The following is a 17,784-nucleotide window of genomic DNA, read 5'->3' on the forward strand; positions in this document are numbered from 1 at the left end:
AGGCTAAACTGTTGCAACAGTAGAGTGTCTTGCTACTGTGCCAGCTATGTTCCTTGGGTATATGTGCTAAAAGTTTTTCTTCTTGAGAAACTGCTTGGCTGTATTTTCCCTGACTGTAAAGATCTTCTGTTGCAGGTGGAATCTATAACACAAACAATTTCAATCCAGTCTGATTTTCCTATGAGCTTATGACACTCTGAAAGACAGGGTTTTTATTACATGCTTGGAGCAGTGTGGTCTTTCCGATGCTCTTCTGACAAGACCTCAGTCCTGCGTATCTCTCTGGGTGTCAATTTATACACTACATATAATTATTCTTATGATATTGTTCCTGTGAAATTTTGAGATACGCAAGACACTGTGCTATGCTTATGTATTTCAGTATCTATATTGTTCCTCAGGCTTCCATAATTTTATCATTGATGATGTGGTTTTTTTGTGCAGATGATACCAAAACATATCCCCTTTGTTGAATCTTCCTGCAGCAATCTCAGTACTCATGGACTGAAACTAAAGACCTAATCATTCAGAACCCTTTCAGAATAAATACAGATAAGACACAGGGTGCTTCTAAGGACTACCCAGGAGCTTTTTGAGGTGTACGGGGGAAGAAAAGGAAGTTGCTGCTTTGCTTCCATCTTAGCGCCTTCCAGTAGGAGCAATTTGTCCTCCTCCCCAATGGCTCAAAAAGGACTTCAGAGGCAAAATCCTGAACTTATTGAAATCAATGGGACTTTTCTCATTGATGTCAATAGAGCCCTAGTATCTGCCTGGAATCTTTAAGCAAGCTCAACCCTTGATGCAAGAAGCATATTAGTTCCAGTCAAACTTCCTTTTCCTGTTTGGAAACATGGGTCTAAATGAATCATAGTGAAGCAGCTAAGTGCTCGGAGGTAGTTTGATAAGAAAGGCAATGTTAGCATATCTTTGTTTATTACAATCTCATTTTTCCATATCTAAGCTGAACATAATACTGCTGGTCATATATATTAATAGTAGATTCCAGTGGATATATAATAAAGAATCCAGAGCCACTATTTGTTTTGTTATAGTATAACTAAATATGTTGATACTATATTGAACTGGGGGTGAAATTCTATAGTAATTTTAACACTTATAGTATCAAAAAAGACATCTTTATAAATCACATGTGTCATAACCATACAGCTAAGGGTAGCCTAGAATTCCTCCTTACCTGTAAGGGGTTAAGAAGCTCAAATAACCTGGTTGGCACCTAACCAAAAGGACCAATGGGGAGAGAAGATAATTTCAAATCTTGGTGGGTGGGGGGAAGGCTTTGTTTTGTGTGTTCTCTTGGGAAGCAGAGAAGCATCAGGTCAGAAAACTCCACCTATAAACCATCCTAAAAGTCTCTCGTATTACAAAAATTGTAAGTAAAAGCCAGGCAAGGTGTGTTAGATTATCTTTTGTTCTGCTTATGAATTTTTCCTTTGCTGGAGGGAGGTTTATTCCTGCTTTTTGTAACTTTGAAACTAAGCCTAGAAGATGTTCTGCTGTGTTTTTGAATCTTTTGTTACCCTATAAAGTTATTTTCCATCCTGATTTTACAGAGGTGATTTTTACCTTTTTTTTTTTTAAATAAAATCCTTCTTTTAAGAACCTGACTGATTTCTCTATTGTCCTAAGACCCACGGGTTTGGGTCTGTGATCACTTCGTAACCAATTGGTTAGGATATTATTCTCAAGCCTCCCCAGGAAAGGGGGTATAAGGGCTTGGGGGGATATTTTGGGGGAATTGGAACTCCAAGTGTTCCTTTCCCTGATTCTTTGTTAAATCACTTGGTGGTGGCACAATACCCTCCAAGGGCAAAGAATTTGTGCCTTGGGGAAGTTTTAACCTAAGCTGGTAGAAATAAGCTTAGGGGGTCTTTCATGCGGGTCCCCACATCTGTACCCTAGAGTTCAGAGTGGGGAGGGAACCTTGACAACATGGAACTTTTAGAATTCATAATTTCAATGTATGTTTAGAATTTACAACAATGGATTCACAATTTTCAACATCAAAAACATCCACAGATTTTCCCTATTGCAAATTTAGCATCTGTGGCTAGAAAGCACCTGCTGGAGGATCTAATTTGTCCCTTGGGTTTCTACAGTTCTGTTCTGTAGAAAAATATGTGGGTCTTTTATCCAGGCTATTTTTGAACATCTCTGCAGCTGGTGGCTCAACAGGCTCCCTCAGCAAAATATTCCATAGTTGCATTGAAATTGTTGCTAGATGTTATTTTAATGTCTTTCTTTTAATTAACAGTTTTGTTTTCCAAAATAACTAGCACCCACTATTTAAGTTCTACACCAACTCATTAATTTCAAACATTTTGGGCAAGATCTTCAGCTGGTGTAAATCTGTGAATGCACTTCAACGGAACTGTGCCGATTTATACCAGCGGAGCACTTGGCCTGTTAAGAGCCAAACTCTATCCTCATACATTAGCATTCAGCTATCTCTGCATTTGAAGGGGAAGAATGTAGCATTTGGCTCTCAAACTTGCAATTGTAATGGCAATTTGTTTTCAAGGGTCATTGTCAAGGCTGATAAATAATAAATATTTCTCCAGCCGTCTTTTCTTGTATATCCAGGTCATGCATTTTTAAAAACCCTTCCCCGCCCCGCAAAAAAACCCCAAATGGTTCAAGGGCTCTTTTTGGTAAATATATGCCAACATACCCCACTTACATAGGGAACTCTGCAACTTACAAATTAACAGTGTGTAAAAAAGAGAGAAAGCAATTTCAGTAAGCAGATACATTTCCAGGGTGGTATTACATTGGTCTCAAACTTTTCTATACTGGGATCCTGCCGATGTTGCTTCTCATCTAGCTAAAACACCCCTTTTACTTAGCAATATGGGAAGGGTAGGCTGGTTATGACCCCAGACTGAGAACCCCAGGTGTATTGTGAACAGAGTACAGTATCCCTAAGGACAATGTACGTCTCAACAGAGTGTCTACCCCATGTCTTCCAACTGAAGAACTGATCTCTCAGACCGTCATGCAATTCCTCTTACATTCTTACTCAGTCCTGTCTAGCTTCTGTAGGGCTTTCAACCAACCATGCCCAATTAAAAAAGACACTTTAGACATCATGTATATCATGCACATCTTTTTCCACAAGGCAGTAAATTGGCACCACCACAATGATGCAGCTCTTTGAGTAAAAAGGCTAGTGGAGTACTTCATTTACTAAAGCACCCAAAACCTCTTGACCATTTTATTCTGTTTGTTACTCTGGCTGTGAGGCGCCGAAATAATACTTTGCACCTTTAATAGAAGGACTACTTTACAGAGCTGGATATGGGTTATCCCCATTTGAAGATGGGGAATAAGAGGATAGCTGTGATGTGGGATTCTGTCAGATATGCAGAGGATGTTGGGATGGGGAGAAACCAATGATAATCATATAAGATGAATTTGAAGACAATCAGTACAAATATTAGGCATTAATCCCTTTAAATGAGTCCAAACTATTTTCAGCCCTGAGGTCAACAGGGCATGAGGTTTCCTTTCGGTTCTGATCATGTAGTAACAGATGAGCCATTTTAAAAGACTGCTAATCAGTAGTGAATACATAGTGGCAGCAATGTTCCTTACCTGCTTGTTCATAAGTATGTAGATAATTGGATTGCATACGGTACTGCTCTTTGCCAGGATGGAAGGAATGATATATGCTACTGGAGAAACTGCACCTGGACTACCAAATGTTGCGAGCAGCGCTATAACTCCATACGGCATCCAGCATATTAGATAACAGATTATTGTAGTAATCACCATAAAGAGGACATGGTATTCCCTTTTGCGGGCAGCATTCTTCCGGATTTTTCCAACCTGGTGAAAGGTAAACAATAATATCAACTTACGAAGAAGCTAGAACAGTCATTTTATCACTAAAGCAGCTTATAAATCTTGGACTACAATTCAAACTATCACATTCTGACTGACAAAAATAACTATAGAAGCAAACTGAGGGCCTGATCCAAAACTGATTGAAGTCAATGGCAATCTTTCCATTGATTCCTCTGGGCTTTGGATGATGCGCTGAGTGCATAATGCTAACTGCCAACAGAAACCAGAATTCCACTAGAGTTTTAAGAAAAGGTAGGAAAATGACAAAGTCATCACTTAGTTTTTCTTGTCTCCTAAAACATCCCCAGGTGTTTTATAAAAGATGTACAATAATTTAACTCAGTTTTTTCCAGTATACAGGACTTGTTTGAAATGGAATAACTTCATGATATTTACAAAGGACCATTAAAAGTTTATCTGGTTGAGAGATCAAAATGAACAAAACATTATTAGCACATCTCCTGAGAGTTATTACAAACTTTCTCTTACTGGACTGTTTCTACTATATCCATACCCCTGATGGCCTTGGTAATATTAGTGAGTGCACAGAAAACTCATATTCCCCTTAGGAAGAAACCTCACTAGATATTGAAGAGGAATAGACTGTGTTTTGTGAATATATTCCCTTTTTTTGGTTTCTCTACGTGCCCCCTAAACATGGAATTTTCTTCCTGAACATCTACGCCACAGAACCTCCTCACTCCTCCATCCCCCATATTTACAGCCCAACTTTTCCCACAATATTTTAAACAATAATCCTCTCATTAATAACATAAAAAGTGTAATTCGAAAAGACACTCTCATTAAGGCCTCTTAGCCATGGCAGGGGGGTATGGAAGGGTCTTGGTGAAAATATACACTGTGACTAATGGTGAAAGGGCCTTGGTGAAAATATACACTGTGACTAATGTTAAGTTACATGGAAGGCAGAGTAATATGATGTGATGTCATTCTTTTTGGTGTGGCGTTTGTCTGGTACCACAGTAGCAAAACAAATACATTTTACTCTAGAGTGTGTACATAAAGCAAACACAATACTGCACTACACAGAAGGATTTTGCCAAATTTCCCAGGGCCCTCTAATACCAATTCTCTCTGTAAGTAGCAATAAAGAAATCCGGCTTTTCTGAAAATGTAGGGGGAAAAACATTTAGTAGGAACAAAGCTGCTTATATATAAATTGTATCCTATGAGACACATTAATAGATAAAAAGGTCCAATCATGCATTGCTTGTTCATATAAAACTCCCACTGGCTGTAATGGAAATTTTGTCTGATTATAGAGTGCAGGTCCAGCTCCTGTAGGAGCTGGAATAATATTAGGGACTTAATATTAATAGAGGCAGGCAAAGTCCCCAGCTCAGTCATGTTAATCAGAGTTAAAGATTGCCAGTGAAGGCAGAGGCCTCAGACAGCACATTTGTGCTCCCTATTTTAGATAATGGCCCTGCCCTGAAGAGTTTACAATCCAAGTAGATGAAATAGATGAGTGATAAGGGAAGGGATGCCATGTAAAAGCATCGTACTGGGGCTGTGATGTTTGGCACACATCTAGCTAGTTCCATGGTTTTTATGGGTTTATTTTTACCGGTGTTGCCAACTCATACGATTTTATTGTGAGTTTCACAATGTTTGATGTTTTAGTTAAGGCCCCAGCTCCTGGAAACAAGGGATTATGTGAGCACCTCAACAGTCATTTAAAAAAGGAAATTTCTAGCCCTCATGGTCACAGAGAAAAGCTTGAAAATGGGACCCAAGTGAACCCTAAAGGCTCAAAAGCCAGAAGGCAAATAAAAAAATTGCCTAAGGTATATTTTTTAAATCTCATGATTTTTAATGGACCTGACCCATGATTTTTTAATGTTTGGCGTTGGCAATATTGTTATGTGTTTATGTGATCATGCAAGTTAGGTAAGCTCTCTTCTGCTTCCTGATTTTTTTATATCATGTTCTTCCCTACCCTCCTTCTTAATAATAACACCTAGCTCTTATATAGCACTTTTCATTCGTAGATCTCAAAGCAGTTTATAAAGGAGGTGAGCAGCATTAGCCCCATTTTACAGATGGATAAACTGAGGCACAGAGGGGGGTGTCAGGAAGTGCTGGAAGGTTTAAAAGGGTAGCTAAAATGTAATTGCGTTCTGCAGGGCTGTTCAACCTACAGCCAGCAGGCTATGCACAGCCCACCAGAGCATTTCATAAAGCCCCCAGCCTGCTTCAACACAATATACTAGAGGTCCATTCATTAGTGTTTTGTCATCAGGTTTACATCATTTTAGTTTACACAAATAAACTTTAATAGCTTTAATAGTTTAATAGCTTTCTTTGACAGGATAACGCCTTGTGGATGGGGGGACCTGGAAGATGTGGTATATCTTGACTTTAATAAGACTTTTGATATTGTCTTGTATGACCATCTCATAAAGAAAGTAGGGAAATACAATCTACTATAAGGCGAGTGAGTAACTCGTTGGAAAACCATTTCCAGAAAGTAATTATCAGCGGTTCACCATCAAGCTGGAAGGACATAACAAGTGGAGTCCTGCAGGGATCAGTTTTGGGTCTGGTTCTGTTCAATATCTTCATCAACTATTTAGATAATGTCATAGAGAGTACACTTATAAAGTTTGCAGATGATAAGCTGGGAGGTGTTGCAAGTGCTTTGGAGGACAGGATTAAAATTCAAAATGGTCTGTACAAACTGGAGAAATGGTCTGAAGTAAATAGGATGAAATTCAATAAAGATAAATACAAAGTACTCCACTTAGGAAGGAATAATCAGCTGAACACTTTAAAAATAGAAAATGACAGCCTAGGAAGGAGTACTGCAGAAAGGGATCTGGGGGTCATAGTGAACCACAAGCTAAATATGAGTCAACAGTGTAATGTTGTTGCAAAAAAAGCAAACCCCATTCTGGGATGTATTAGCAGGAGTGTTGTAAGCAAGACATGAGAAGTAATTCTTCCGCTCTTCCCAACGCTGATTAGGTCTCAACTGGAGTATTGTGTCCAGTTCTGAGTGCCACATTTCATGAAAAATGTGGACAAATTGGAGCAAGTCCAGAGAAGAACAGCAAAAATGATCAAAGGTCTAGAAAACATGACCTATGAGGGAAGACTGAAAAAACTGAGTGTGTTTAATCTGGAGGAGAGAAGACTGAGAGGGGCATGGTAACAGTTTTTAACGTAAAAGGTTGTTACAAGAAGGAAAGAGAAAAATTGTTGTTCTTAACCTTTGAGGATAGGACAAGAACCAATGGGCTTAAACTGCAACAAGGGCAGATTATGTTGAACATTAAGAAAAACTTCTTGTAATGGTAGTTAATACTGGAATAAATTACCTAGGGAGGCTGTGGAATCTCTATCACTGGAGATTTTTAAGAGCAGGTTAGACAAACACCTGAAAGGGGTGGTTTACATAATACTTAGTCCTGCCGTGAGTTCAGGGGACTGGTCTAGATGACCTCTCGAGGTCCCTTCCAGCCCTAGAATTCTATTATTCTAAGTGTGTAAATAGACAATACTGTATAGAGAAACAATATATGTAAATACATATTAAATAAGCTGAACTTAAAATATAAATCAGTACAGGTGACTTTAAAACTTATTAACGAATGCTGTTTGGCTCACGCAAGGTCATGCTTAAGTTTATGTGGCCCTCCTGTGTAATAAGGTTGGGCACCACTGGTGTGCCATCCCAACAGTCTAGTTTTTGAGGACATACAATGTATTTTTATGTATTTAACTCAGTTGTCATTGCAGCTTTATAGTTCACCTTTAAAAGGTGTTACCTTTTAAAGTTCACCTTTATAGGTGTCAGAGAGCCTCAAATACAATACACTTCAAGGTTATCAGAGGCCTGAAAAGTTATGTTTTTGCCAGGATCAAGAACACTAGGCAATAAAACAATAAAGAAGTGGTTACAGTACATATTTTAAAACAGATATTAAGAAAACCACTAGATCTTATTTGCAATAATCAAATATGAACCCCTCCCAGAGAAAGCTTTGTGTCTAGACAAAGAGAGGATTGGACAACAACAACCGAAAGAGTATTCAAAACCTGTTTCCATATATATGGCAACTGAGTTTATGTTAAGCCTAAATTAATTGCAATGAGGTTCAAATGTTTTGTTTCCGCTATTTTGAGTGAAATGTATTTTAATTAAATAAAGCAGTAAACTGAAATGATAGTAAAAATATATATTGAGGTCTGGTTTTGTATCTATAATAGAGATTTATCTACACTGGGCTTGAAACCACTAGCTACCTCTGTACAGCTGCCCCAATGCAAATTCCTAGGATGAAACTCTTACTCCTGCTACAATCCCTGTACTCTGAGGGGAAAGGCTGAAGCAGTGTGAAGTGGCTCTCTAAGCCCCAGTTCTGATTCCCCTGGCACAGCTGCAAGTCTGCCTTCTCAGGGCAAGCCCCGACATAGGGAGCATACCTATAGGGTGTGGAAGGGGTGTGTTGGGGCTGCAGGAGCTGCACTGCAGGGATTCCAGGCTGTGCAGCAGCCCAAAGGACAGCACTCACAGGCTGCTGTGACTGTAACCCAAGTAACACTAAGGGCTGAGGAGCAGCCCATGACTGGGAGAAAATGATTGTTGCTTAAAGCCATCATAGCTCCCCTTCTTCCCATGGCTGTCAAATGAGGCACAGCAAAGAATCTCACCCCTAGTATAGATATGATCTGTAGCAGTGCAGTTTATTTGCCCTGCTTTTATCTTGGATTAAAAAGGATGTGATTCTACAAGTCATGCTGCATTGGTGTAAACCATGGCTACGTTAGGAGTTTGCATCAGTTCAACTATGCACATGGCTGAAATCCCAGTGTGGGGAAAGTTTGTATTTGTTCTGAAGATTAGGGAGCCAACACGTAGATGGACTTGTCCTGGGCCAAAACCTACATGTCTGCTTTGTTACCACTGATCTTAGAAGACAAGTTATAGTTACAGCCACTCCTGGAAAGGATGTAGTATGGCTGAAAACACTCATGTAGTGACGACTTGTGCCTGTCATCATAATGACATTTATACTTCCTGTGGTCTCTAGATTCTAGACTACACAGGCTCTGGATGGGTTTCTAAATCAGATGAAATATCAGGATGTTGCAAACTTCTTCTATATTATACATAATGTTTTTTAACACAATTTGTTTGATAAGGTTGCGAAGTCAAGCACTCAAATGTTAGAAAAGGCCACAATTAAGGTTTCTTGTGCAACCTTAATTCAGCTTTCTTGTACATATGCCTTATGGCACAATCTTTAATTACATGATCACACATTATTTATTCCATTATTATTATTAATTTCCTCCCTCATTCAGTACAGCTCCTTGTCAGATATGCTCTCCTGCCTCCCCTGCTTCCTAGTCCCCTTGTCCAGCTACTCCCTGTCTTCACCATCCTGCAACCCAGCTCCTCATCCAATCTCAGTGTTCTCTACCCCCAGTCAACTGGCTCCCAGTCCCCCCTCCAGTTTCCCTCACTAGCTCTGAGTACCAGTCTCCACCACAGTTCCTAGTCTCCTTTCCCAACCAGTCCCAGTCTCCCGCTCCAACTCCCAGTCAGAGTTTCTCCCTCTTTGGTCCCAATCTTATTAGACTCCTTGTGCCTATCGACTCCTTTCCCTGTCCCCCCCATTCCAGCTCTGCATTTGATTCCCCTTTGCATTCCAGTCAGGCAGCTTTCTCCTCCATGGGGCCATTGAGAGCACAGTAGACACTGGCTCCCTGCTCTCTGCTCTGGAAAAACCTCCCAAATGTTAGTTATGAACTCTTACTTGGACATGACCAAATATTTAGCTATACTACCAAAAACCGAGACATAATGCAATAATCATAATCAAGTGCCAGTCCCGGGTTATCTAGTCAGTTAAAACTTCTGGAAATGAAAAGGAAAAAACAGAAGGGAGCTAGACTTTTTAATGGGAAAGTCACAGTAGAGAAAATGAGAGCAGGTAAGAATCATTTTTCTTCCTTCAACAACTACTCAAATAAACCAGATAGTCTTCTCTTTTAACTGTCAATCATTAGACACTTAAATACTTCACACACTTTCTATAAAAGCCCAGGCATCTCCCAAGATAGGCAGTGATTAAAATGTTGGTAGCCAGCAGTTGATGACCTTGGTTCTCTCTCCACAATCTGGCTACCAGTCTCAAAAAATTAAATATGAGCTGTTAAAAAGCTACTGGAAAAGACAGGAGATGGAAGAGGTAATCTGTCTCAATGTAGCTATCAAGCCTGGTAACATGGTTATTGGCACTTTATGAATATCAAGCTATACACAATGTCTTTGAGTTTACAGTAGGTAGATTACCATGGGAAAGCTGGTAAAAAGGGGTATTTAACTTCAAATGACTGTTCAAAACAAATGCTAATACCAAAGATATGTAAGATCCCTCTAGAAATTAGGAATCAAACAAAAACTTCTGCTTTATCAATGGCCTGTTACCCTCCTATGGGATTTGATTCAACACAGCAATTTAAGTACATGCTTAGATCCCACTGCTTTAAATGGGATGTGCTTTGGCTGAATTGGAATCATAATGCATTTGTTAAAATCAGCAGAAAACACAAAATGAATAAGTCACGACATCATAAAAAGGGTGCTTTACTCTTATTTATTTTAATACCGTTGTTATGATTACAAGGTCAAGTCAAATCAAGGATATTTTATTAACCTAACTCTGGTATTATTGGAATCTTGGGTATTGAAACTGGAATAGTTATTGATCCTAATATTAATGTTTCAGCCTAAAATGCAAATACAATGATAGACCCAAATTGAGGGCCACACACAGCCCTTGACCCACAGATGTTATTCATTAATATCAAGTAAACTCTTTTGTGAACTTAGGGAAGTCTATGTTCCTCTACCATTAATCATTTTAGCTGAGAGGATTCTCTTACCATAGTAGCTAAATGTTTCTTAATAATATTCTGACTTGGTAAACACCTTCTCATGCATTAAGTCAACCAGTTATTGCTCCATCATAAACTGCTGGTAGGATTTATTTCCCAGGACCAGATTAGCACACAGCATAGAAGTCCTAAAATAGTTAAATTCATGTGTTTTTTCTTGCATATCTTTGAATTACAAAATCCAGCGAGTACAGTTATTTTGGTTTCCATAATAAAGCCTGGTTTTGAGAAAGTGAAACGTATTGCCCTCTTTTGGTGCATCAGATTTATGCCTCATCCATTTCTTGTTCCAGCAAACTGAAGCTAATGGGCATATATCACACTGAATGCAAGCCTTTCTATGGGGTAGCACTGAAATTAATTCAGTTTGTTGGAATACAATTTAAGCTCTTTTATTTTCAGGATCAGCAAAACTATATGATACTGATCTCGCAGAGAACTTAATCTTCACCTGTGCACTAAGCCACCTTTCTACTCACTGATCCTGGCTGTCCAGGAATAAAATCACCCCCGGAATGACATTCATGTACTTCACAGCGTTAGACTTTTAGAACTTCCCTGCACCCAGCAGCCACAGCTAGCCTCACCGCCCACCAGAACCAACTCATAAGGTGGTTGGGGTTTCACTGGAGCACAGCAAGTAGCTATCTTCACTAGAGGGGAGTCATGACCATTGTGGCCTGTGCATTCTGGAACTTCATCCCTGACCTTCCCTCATGCCTCCACTGGGACTTGTGAGAACCATTCCTAGGAAATAATTCAATCTATGGGTCCATTCAGTCCTGAGTGTGAGGTGTGACAGCAACCAAGTACAAGCAGAGCTTCTGATTGTTACCTGTCTGGGTCAGACTAGAGTTGATGATCTCAAAGTGAAAGGTCTAGTATCTTATTAAGAATTTCCCAAACCATCTAGTCCACAGAAAATACGGAATCGTAAGAAGGGACTGGGTGTGTTCCCACACCAAATTTTGTAACAAATAGTTTCTACTGATCACTGCTGGTAGAAAAATAATTTGAAAGTAAATAACCTTGGATGTAACATTTGAGAATTAATACGCCCGCAGGCTTTTCTGGCAAACTGTTGTATTCTGAATATCAAATACACCTCACAGTCCTTTCAGTCTCCATTTTCCACATCTTATTTTCTTCACATATATGATTTTTTCAGACAGATGAATGATGTGGAAGTGCTGCTGTAAATGTCAGCTAATGCGCTCTATTGCCCTGGCTTGCACCAAACATACTCCACTACCACTAAAGAATATAAAAATAACATTTCAGAGAAGTGAATATTGCCATAAACAGTACATCTGGTTATGAAATTAGACAAAAATGCTGCAGGGACTTCATCTTTAGCATTATCTTTCTTGACCCTAGAAAGAGGTTTTTTCCGTTATTACCCCCACAGACTTTCACACTTCATTGTCTGACTTTCTTTTTTTCCATCTACTTGACAGTTTCCTTTAGCCTCTTCAGTTCATCAGTCCCCTGGAGAAAGAATATTTTCAATGGGCCAGATTATGCTTGGCCTGGCCCACACATGAAGCACAGAGGCTTCTCCCTGCCTTGTCACCCCATGAAAGGACCAAATGCCCCAGGACCCCCTGTTTGGTAGAGCAGCAGTCCTTGATTTGTAACTGTGCGTCTGAAGGATTGTTCTCCAGAAGTTAGTATTCTAGACTGCCGGAACTCATCAGGGAGCTGCAGACAACAGGCTTTGGCTACTGTGTTTTGCTATAATTAAATAACAATAATTAAATTGTAGTATTGCCAACCCCAAGTGTTCAAACTCTATGAGCCAGGCCTCCCCAAAATCATGAAATTTTAACAATTATATTACAATTTGTCTCCTGATGTTGAAGCCTTTAGGTTTCATCTTTTTGACTTTTCTCTGCAACAATGAAAGGTAGAAATGTATGGGTTAGAAGGGGTTTTTTTTGGTTTGTTTTTAATGAAAGCGGAGATGCTCAGGTTATAGCATGATTCCAGTAGCTGGAGCTTTAACAAAAACACCAAATATTAGACCTGTGATAAAACTGAGAGTTGGCATGGGTGTGATTAAATATAATCTTTGTGCCTTAATGCTAGGGCAGTGGTTCCCAAACTTGTTCCACCACTTGTGCAGGGAAAGCCCCTGCTGGGCTGGGCCGGTTTATTTACCTGCCGCATCCGCAGGTTTGGCCGATTATGGCTCCCCAGTGGCCGCAGTTTGCTGCTCCAGGCTAGTGGGAGCTGCTGCAAGCGGCGGCCAGTACATGCCTGCTGCTTCCAGCAGCTCCCACTGGCCTGGAATAGCGAACCGCGGCCACTGGGAGCCACGATTGGCCGAACCTGTGGACGCGGCAGGTAAACAAACCGGCCCGGCGCAGCAGGGGCTTTCCCTGCACAAGCAGCAGAACAAGTTTGGGAACCACTGTGCTAGGGTGACCAGACAGCAAGTGTGAAAAATTGGGACAAGGGGTGGCGGGTAATAGGCACCTATATAAGACAAAACCCCCAAAAATTGGGACTGTCCCTATAAAATCGGGACATCCGGTCACCCTACTTAATGCAGAGTAAACTACACCTGTGAGCAGGGACTGCTTGCCATCTCTTACCTCTCTAGAGAAAATTACCTGAAAGGGGACAGGCATAAGTGGGACTGAGGTGGGACTAATTCCTCCTCTATAATACCAGCCTGCAGAGCAGAGCTAACATCCCAAGGCCAACAAGTTGCACCATCTCAATGGATGGTGCTGAATGCACACTTCTGAGGCACACCAGGAATTCTGGGAGAGACTGTGTCTCCTGGAGCAGTTTCTCCTGGTGCTCTCTCAGCTCTGCACCATTCCTTGCATGCAGCAGTGTGTATCTTGCACAAACTATATCGAATAGTTGGATTTTTTTGTTAATAAAAAATGAAAAGCAGAGTAATCTGTAAAAAGAGAAATAGATATCTGCTATCCTTCCTGGAGGTGGAATTGGCAGCAAGAAGACCGGAGTTCAAAATCTAGGGGTTCATCTTAACAATACAACACAGATCCGGCTCAAGTACCCACCCAGTAATCTAGGAAAACTTAACACCACCCCGGGTGCCTCAAAGAGGCAATACAAGCTCTGAGTCTGTGTACAACAAAAGAGAACTTTTATTAAAAGGGAAAGGGAACCAAACATTAATTTGGGAAAACACCACAACCACATCCAAAAGCATGAGTTCATGAGCAAAGCAGACCCCACAGTACATTGGACAGTGTCCCTTGCCTCAGTTTCCCAGTCCAATGAATGAATGTGCCTTTAGCACATCACTCCCCTCTCCCTCCACTGCATCCCATTCTCAGCTGGTTGTCCTTGACCCAGAATTCAGAGGTTCACCTCCTACCCCTTGGCAGGGGAGCATTGAGCAATGCCCCTCAGCTCACACAGAGACCAGAAAGGGGACGTAGGTGCAGCTAGCTCTGTAACTGTGATTTATTGGTGGCAGCGTGTGGGGGTTCATGACAGTGGCAAATTTCCAGTAAGTGACAACAGCAATAGAAACAAGTACTGCAGAAGGAACAAGCAAGAGAGAATTGTGTGATCTTTTTGGGAAGAGAGTGGGAAAAGGCAGACAGGGAACATGATCTATGAACAGCTCAGGAATGGAGCTAGTGGAGTTGTTCTGGGGAACCAGATTAAGACACAGTGCCCTGCTAGGGGTGACTGAAGAAGTTACGCGTGCCTACTCTACCATCAGAGAATGGTTAGACTTTAGGTAAGACATGAGTATAGACAGTGACACTGGTAAACCGAGTGCCAGCTCTGGCCAAGGCTGTAGGCACTAGCTAAGAACTGACAAACTAATAGCTGGAAACCAAACCAGCTCACCTCTATGTTAGTTTTGTTCAAAATAGACATTAGTCTTATAAGAATGTATTTAGTGTTCAGACTCTGTGAAATGCTTGTAAGTTGCTGCATGCATGAATCTCACTTTTAATGTCAGCATTCCATGCTATAAGGAAATATGTAAGTTTTGCTTCTTAATTTTGAAAATGTTTGCTCTGAACTTGTGAAACCCAGGCATGAGAACCAGCTCCCCTCTGCCCCCGCCCATTCAGGAGGCCTATCAGGATTAAACAAGCCTTAAGGAACATCACAACACAAAGGATTGGTGAATGGCCCTATGTCATAAATATAAAGGGAAGGGTAAACCCATTTAAAATCCCTCCTGGCCAGAGGAAAAATCCTCTCACCTGTAAAGGGTTAAGAAGCTAAAGGTAACCTTGCTGGCACCTGACCAAAATGACCAATGAGGAGACAAGATACTTTCAAAAGCTGGGAGGAGGGAGAAAAACAAAGGGTCTGTGTCTGTCTGTGTGATGCTTTTGCTGGGGACAGAACAGGAATGGAGTCTTGGAACTTAGTAAGTAATCTAGCTAGATATGCATTAGATTATGATTTCTTTAAATGGCTGAGAAAATAGCTGTGCTGAATAGAATGAATATTCCTGTCTTTTTGTACTTAAGGTTTTGCCTGGAGGGATTCTCTATGTTTTGAATCTAATTACCCTTTAAGGTATTTACCATCCTGACTTTACAGAGGTGATTCTGTTTTACTTCTATTAAAAGTCTTCTTGTAAGAAAACTGAATGCTTTTTCATTGTCCTAAGATCCAAGGGTTTGGGTCTGTGGTCACCTATGCAAATTGGTGAGGATTTTTACCAAACCTTCCCCAGGAAGTGGGGGAAAGGATTGGGAGGATTTTGGGAGGAAAGATGTTTCCAAACAATGTTTTCTCAGGAACCCAGATAAAGTTTAGTGGTGGCAGTGGAAGTCCAAGGGTAAAATAGTTTGTACCTTGGGGAAGTTTTAACCTAAGCTGGTAAAAGTAAGCTTAGGACGTTTTCATACAGGTCCCCAAATCTGTACCCTAGAGTTCAGAGTGGGGAAGGATCCTTGACACCCTATCACACCTTGGAAATGCTATGTGAAAGGGAGCTCATTTCATGGGCTGGAAGGCCAAATGTAAAAAGATAAAAAACAATCACAAGAGAAACATTTCATCTCTTTGCTGCTTGAACTCTCACAGGGCCAGAGACTCTAAACTGAAGTGAGAGATTCCTCTTTAAGGTTATCCCTGGGTTTGCCCTGAAAGATATTTTGAATTGACAGATCACTACCACTCTGTCACTCTTAGTATTTAGATTGCAACTCATTTGTGTGTATATGTTTGCATGCTTTAACCTGTAAATAACACTGATTTCTTTTTCCTAGTTAATAAACTTTTAGATCATTTATTGCAGGACTGGCAACAGACATTGTCTTAGGTGTAAGATTTAGGATACCAATTGATCTGGGGTAAGTGACTGACTGGTTTCTTGGGACTGGAAGCAACCTGAATATTATGTGATTTTTGGTGTGACCATTTATCACTGAGTCCAGCTTGCCTGGGTGGCAAGATGGACTGGAGAGTCTAAGGGGACTGTCTGTGGCAAGACTGTTACAGTGACCCAAGAGTTCACATTTGTTACTGGTGTGGTAACGTGTAATTATAGTACACATCACCAGTTTGGGGTGTCTGCCCTGTTTTTGACAGTCTGCACTGAGGCAGGCACTTACAGTCGTGAGTCACTCCAAACAGCGTGACATTGTTATTCTCTGAATGATTTGTTTTTTCTATCAAAACAAACAGTTCTTTGGTTTTAGTAAGGCTGTTTTGTCACTGAACACCACTGATCACAGACCCCTGAAGGGAAGAACCACAGATGCTCAACTCAGTTGGATCTGCAGGGTGACAACATTGGATACGCACGGTCTGTAGCCCAGAGCCCAGACTAAGACTGGGAGAATTGCAGAATTCAACCCCAGGATTAGTAAAAGCACAAGGCCTGACACCAGAGGGGCTGCACTCAGAGAGGAGATGGAGGTGCAGCTAGTGCTGTAACCATGACATGAAGTAACAGGAAAAAGAATATAAATTATTACATGCTACTCAGCAATGAGGCATGCTGTTATTGATGTCAATGGGAGATCTGGGAGCACTTTCAGAAATCAGGGAACTAATTTAGATGTCTAAATATGAACTTATGTGTCTAACGTAAGGATCCTATTTTTGAAAAAACTTGGCAATAAGCTATGCAGAAATTTTTTGCATTTTTCCAATAACCAAGTTCTATTATATTATTCTCTGTTTTTATTAAATCTTTTAATGCTTTGAGCTGATCTAACTGTTCAGTGAGAGCTAAGAAAAATGGAAAATAAAGCAAGCCAATATTTAAAAGCTGGCTTCAGTGTATTTTGCATGACTGAATTGCTAAAGCAGAGTGTGAAAGGACCTGTACTCAGTGTAAATCATTCATTCCCTGCTCATTTACATGCACCTTCTCTCAGAGATAGTATCTGTTCAACTGGATGGCTGCAGTATTGCACTGTGCTTGAACTCTTCAAAGACTGAAGTTAAATTACAGATGAGAAGCTTCAGTTACAGAAGTTGCTATTGGTTGCCAAGCAATAAAATGTTAAAATTATTTGTGTGTAGGAAATAGAATTTGCACCTACCCCTGGAAGTGTAGCATTGGACGTCAAGAGTAAAACAGTGTCAAGATAGAGTGAAACAATGATAACTGAATTAGAAAATAAGAACAGTCACATGTCTTCATTAGACAGCTGGTTAGGAGAAGTCTGGGATATGACAGGTTGGACTTGGGACCCCATAATGCAGTGTAGACACTGGAGCCTCAGGTTGGGACCCAGGTTTCCACAATTCATAACCTGGGGTTACAAATTAGTATAGATGATTGAGCCCTAGGTTACAAATCTTGAGTCCGCTAACTCAAGTTCTACTAACCCCTGGGCAGTGCAGATAGTTTGAAGAACTTTTGGTTGTTTATCCTGACAGGAGAATTTCAAAAGGTTCATCCAGTCATCACTTTTCAGTTCACTGCAGCCTACTTGTAACAACAAAAACCTCAACAGCAATATGTTCTCAAGGGTCCTAGAGTGAATGTCTCTAAGTAAGAGATTAAAGTCAAGGACC

The 17,784-nt window shown here is 40.5% G+C and overlaps 1 protein-coding gene across 2 annotated transcripts in view; it reads right to left on the bottom strand.

Moving 5' to 3' along the window:
- LOC311527795 (opsin-3-like) overlaps positions 1-17,784 on the bottom strand; it is a 135,117-nt gene that overhangs the window by 37,892 nt on the left and 79,441 nt on the right. For both annotated transcript variants that reach the window (XM_084642147.1, XM_084642148.1), the window contains exon 4: positions 3,613-3,846. In XM_084642147.1, coding sequence (XP_084498273.1) covers positions 3,613-3,846 — 234 coding nt within the window. The remainder of the gene's footprint in view (positions 1-3,612; positions 3,847-17,784) is intronic.

The sequence above is a fragment of the Lepidochelys olivacea genome, assembly GCF_965140295.1.
Source record: "Lepidochelys olivacea isolate rLepOli2 genome assembly, chromosome: 1".
NCBI classification, from domain to species: Eukaryota; Metazoa; Chordata; order Testudines; family Cheloniidae; genus Lepidochelys; species Lepidochelys olivacea.